The 4,805-nt window shown below is 36.2% G+C and overlaps 1 protein-coding gene across 2 annotated transcripts in view; it reads right to left on the reverse strand.

Annotated features, from left to right (window-relative positions):
* LOC106867684 (uncharacterized) overlaps positions 1 to 4,654 on the reverse strand; it is a 12,733-nt gene extending 8,079 nt beyond the window's left edge. For both annotated transcript variants that reach the window (XM_014912628.1, XM_014912627.1), the window contains exon 1: positions 1,958 to 4,654. In XM_014912628.1, coding sequence (XP_014768114.1) covers positions 1,966 to 4,515 — 2,550 coding nt within the window. In that variant the 5' untranslated portion in view covers positions 4,516 to 4,654 and the 3' untranslated portion in view covers positions 1,958 to 1,965. The remainder of the gene's footprint in view (positions 1 to 1,957) is intronic.
* Between the last annotated feature and the right edge of the window lie 151 nt (positions 4,655 to 4,805).

Here is a 4,805-nt window from a genome sequence, read left to right on the forward strand (position 1 = left end):
GTGTGTGTGTGTGTGTGTGTGTGTGTGTGTGTGTGTGTGTGTGTGTGTGTGTGTGTGTGTGTGAGGAAAATTAAAGTATACCCAGAAATGTTGGGAAACAGTATTTCAAGCTCGGATACATTTTGAGAGTTTAAAAGCTACACTTTCTACCTGATTATTACCTGAAATGTCGCCTTTCAGGTAATAATCTGAAAACTATAAGCACCATGCGCACATACATACATACATACATGCATACATACATACTTACATACATACATACATACATACATACATACTCATATATACAGTATATATTTAATAATAAATGTCATTCTAGGGTGTTAGGAAAATTGCAGCAAGAATGTGAGAGAGAAAATTCAGTGATGTGCTCCGGAAATTACTCCGTTAAATGCCCGGATCTCATTTATTTTTCATATATTCAAAGGATTTTAAAAATGGGACAGCTTTATGCTGCATAGATATATACACCTTATGGTGCATAAATATATGGTGCATATGGTGCACCATATAGTGCATAAATATATGGACAGAGAGTATCTATGATTTGTTTACCACAAGAAGAATGTCTTACATCAAGTTCAGAATAATGTGGCTGATGCAAATGAGGTTGCGTTAAAGATGTGTTTTAGTTGTTTTGTGTGCCACAGAGAATATTTATCTAACGGGACTGATAGAGTTAGAAGAGCAAACTGAGAACACATGTGAGAATAAAGAAATTCCAACAAATACACTAATGTTTACTACAAAGAATATTGCTAATAGTGTTGGCAATTAGATAAAGGTCTGCAAGTTCTTGCTGATAACAACCCTAACGATGGAACTTAACAGAAAAATTACAAGACTAGTTAGCAATAATTTTTTTCCTACATTAGCTGTACAAATAAATGGTGTATCAAAGACATCAAGCAATTTTGGATGTTCTTAACTCCTCAAATATGTATTAATGACGGACTGTAATAAAGAAGATAGTGCAACTCATCTTCCAAGTGACTCTCAGTCCGCCCTTCACACAGTCGTCAACATTTTTCTTAGCAAGTACACGGCTTACTACGATCTTCCGACTATCTGTCCTCTGACGTTTTTCACTTTTTGAATTTCTCATTACGACATTGCTATACTTGTTATATAAACTGGAAATACGAGGGATTCTAATTAAAATTCATAATACTAGAATGTAAGTAAAACTCTAAAAACTCGATACTAAGCAATTACTCGCAAGAACCATGTACAAAAGTTTACATATTCCACTTGATATTCCTAAGTAAACACTAAAAGACATCTAGGAGGATTTTTTTACCATTTCCTTCGCATCCGAGGTTTAAATATACTTCCAAATTTCTGTTTCGTGACTTCTTCCAAAAGTCTGAAGTAGTCAGTCACTCATTAGTAAATTATTTAAATCAACTGATTTCTTAATTTGGCACATTGTTCTACATTTTTTGAGAGTTATACATTTATTGAGTAATCTGTCATCAAATGAAGTTTGCTACCGAATCTTACAGTTTCTCTGACTGCACTAAAGCTGACGTGTACCAATTATTGACACCAAAACCTTTTGATGTTTAAACACTCGTAGTTTATGTAGCTATCAAGTAAAACATGCCTTCGCAAAACCTAACAGATCATCAACTAAATCGACCTCAGCTGGTCATTTATATAAAAATTGGGTCCCATTGAACAGAACAGCTTTGGGTATAGAAACAAACATTGAGTAGCAATAACTCTGATGCCTTTTGTCTGATCTTGAGTTAAGCAGCAACAGCAAGGACAACAACAAGAATTATCATTCATCAATTTCTAGTGTCGAGTATGGAAATGAAGCCATAGATACATAAGCATGAAGCATATGAAGATACAAAACTATATACACTGCAAAGAATAAAAGTTTGTGCGCTACTGAGTTGAGTATGAATTGCATGGATGTGTTAGAATATAAAGTTAATAAAATGCTTACATGGAAGTCTATTCGTTAACATATTGATTGGCAATAAGTCTGTAGAACCACATTTTGTCGAACATATTGTCAATATATTTGGCAATGTCGTAAGTGTTGACTACAGCAACGCTTTCAATTACGTCTATGAGAGTGAGGTCGAAGATTGACATGGCAACAGCTTCAGTGATCTCAACAGAAACAGTATCTGTAATACCTCGTATGATATTATCACAAATTCTTAGAGCTGTTTTTTCCGTAGGTTCCATAGCAACCACTTTACCAATTTCTTTCGTGACCGCAGTGCTTATCTCCATAATAACAGCTGTGCTAATTTGCAGTGATACTACTTTGCTGACTTCCAATGTGACAGATTTACATATTCCTATCGTAACGGCTCTACTGATTTCTTTAGCAACCGCTCTACTAATCTCCATTATTACGGCATTACTAATCAATAATGACACAGACCTAGTCATATCCACGATTTTGCGTCTCTCTGCATCACAGCTTTGAATAAAATTCTGTCCTACGGCTTTGCTGATCTCTGCTGTAACCGATAAACTGACTTGCATTGCAATATCTTTACTGATCTTGTTAGTTACTGCTTCGCTTATCTCTGAGGTAATGGCTTTACTAATGCCCTGTATGACGGCCTTAGCTATATCGATGGCAATGGCTTCACTGATCTCTTTGGTGACCATTTGACAGATTTCAAATGTCACACTTTTGCTTATGTTCTTGCAAAATGTTCTGTTGGACTCTTTGGAAACCGATTTCTTGATATTTGAACACACCTGCCTGCAGATTTCTATAGGCACTACTTTGTTAATTTCTGAGGAAATAGCATTAATAATCTCACTCGTTGCCGCCTCTGTGATATCCATGTTAATTTCTTTATTCAATTCCAGTAACACACACTCTTCAAATCCCCTTAATACTGCGCTTCTGATTGTCATAATAATTTTATTGTTTAATACCCTATCCACGACTGAAGTGCTTTGGATATCAACGTTCTCAATTCGCTTAGTAATCACGTTGCTAATATTCAGGCTGATGGTGTTGCTGAGGTTCTTCAAAACTTCCAAACTAATATCAATGGAGATTTCCTTCTTAATATCCATGGTAATGCTTTTGCTAATAACTTTGGACACACCTTTCCCAATGCGCGCTGTAACCTCCTTGCTAATAGTCATTGAGAGGCGTTTGTCGCTCTCGATGGTAATTCCGTCTTTGATTCTTTCGGCTACGATGGTACCAGTGTCTTGCAATTCATCAAACTTGCTGAAGGCCATAGAAACAGCATTTTTAACTTCTCTCTCAACATCACTGCTAAAATCTAGTGATATAGTTTTACTAACGATGTCTGTTATAATGCCACTACTAATTACTTGTGTCAGGTCATTGCAGATGTCAATCACTAAATTCTCGCTCACACCCTTGGAAACTGCATTATTGATTTCTTGGTGAATGGTCCCATCTATCTCCATAGTTACAGCTTTCATAATATGTTTGCTAACATAGTCGCTAATAATGTTATCAACTTCTATGTAGTAATTCTTGTCAGGACCGGGATTCTTGCTGATCTCCAAAGTCACTGCTTTGTTCACTTCATCGGACATAGCCTGACTGATTTCTATAGTAACAGCGTCTATTATTTCTTTGTCAATAACCTCGCTGATATCAGCGGAAGCCTTTTTGCTAATTTTACTAATAACGTCTTTTGTGATCACCCGGGTCACAGTTTGACTGATATGCCTAGTTACTGCCATACCGATTTCGCTAGTAATAGCGTTGTTAATCTCTAAGGCAACAGCCTTGCTAATTTCCCGTGTGACCGCTTTGCAAACCTCTTTGATAACACTCGTAGGAATTTCAATATTCGCTGATTCACCAATTTGTACTTCCATAGCTTTCCACATATTCTCTGATACAAGTTTGTTAATCTCCGTACCAATACATTTGCATATATAAACCATAACGGATTTGCTTATCCCACTGGTCACGGCTTTGCTAATCTGCATCGTAACTGCTTTATCAATCTCATTGGTTATGATGTTGCATACTTCTGTTGTAACAGCTTCACCAATTTTCAAAGCAACAACTTTACCAATCCCCATGGTAACGCATTTGCTTATCTCCAAAATCGCAGCATTTTTCAAATCGTGTGAGATCGGATAAATGTTCTTTCTTTTCATAGCTTCGCTAATCTCAGTAGTAACAGCTGTGGTAATTTTTGATTTAATAGCTTCGTTAATGTCAATAGTTACAGATTTACGAATCTCTTTGGCGACGCTTTTACTGATCTGCAAAGTAAGAGATTTGTTAATCGCCAAAGCGATGAAATTTTGAATTTCTGTTGTAACAGATTTGCTAATCTTCGTGGAAACAGCTTTAGAAATGTTAAAACTGACAGCTTTGCTGTCAACCTCGAACTGTACAGCTTTTCTAACCTTCCTAGCAACAGCCTTACATATTTCCGTAGTAACAATTCTACTGATTTCCATAGCAACAGTTCCACTGATATCCATGGTAACAGCTTTGCTGATCTGGATATTCTCAGCGTTACGGGTTTTCATAGCTTAGCAGTTTTACTGCCCTTAAAAAGACAAAGATGACTTTCGCCGACGCTGTTCTTTTCCGCAGCTTCGCTGCAATCTATACAGTGAGACTTGGAAAACTTCAAAGCTCACCATAGTAACGGCTTGCTTCGTTGCTATGACAATAGCATGGGGATTCCTTTAAACGTCAGAATAGAAAATAAAAGGACAAAAGCAAGATTACAAAATTTAATGTGTCTATATATATATATATATATATATATATATAGGTACATACAAACATATTTACATACATACATACATACATA

Source organism: Octopus bimaculoides, chromosome 2 (genome assembly GCF_001194135.2).
Source record: "Octopus bimaculoides isolate UCB-OBI-ISO-001 chromosome 2, ASM119413v2, whole genome shotgun sequence".
NCBI classification, from domain to species: domain Eukaryota; kingdom Metazoa; phylum Mollusca; class Cephalopoda; order Octopoda; family Octopodidae; genus Octopus; species Octopus bimaculoides.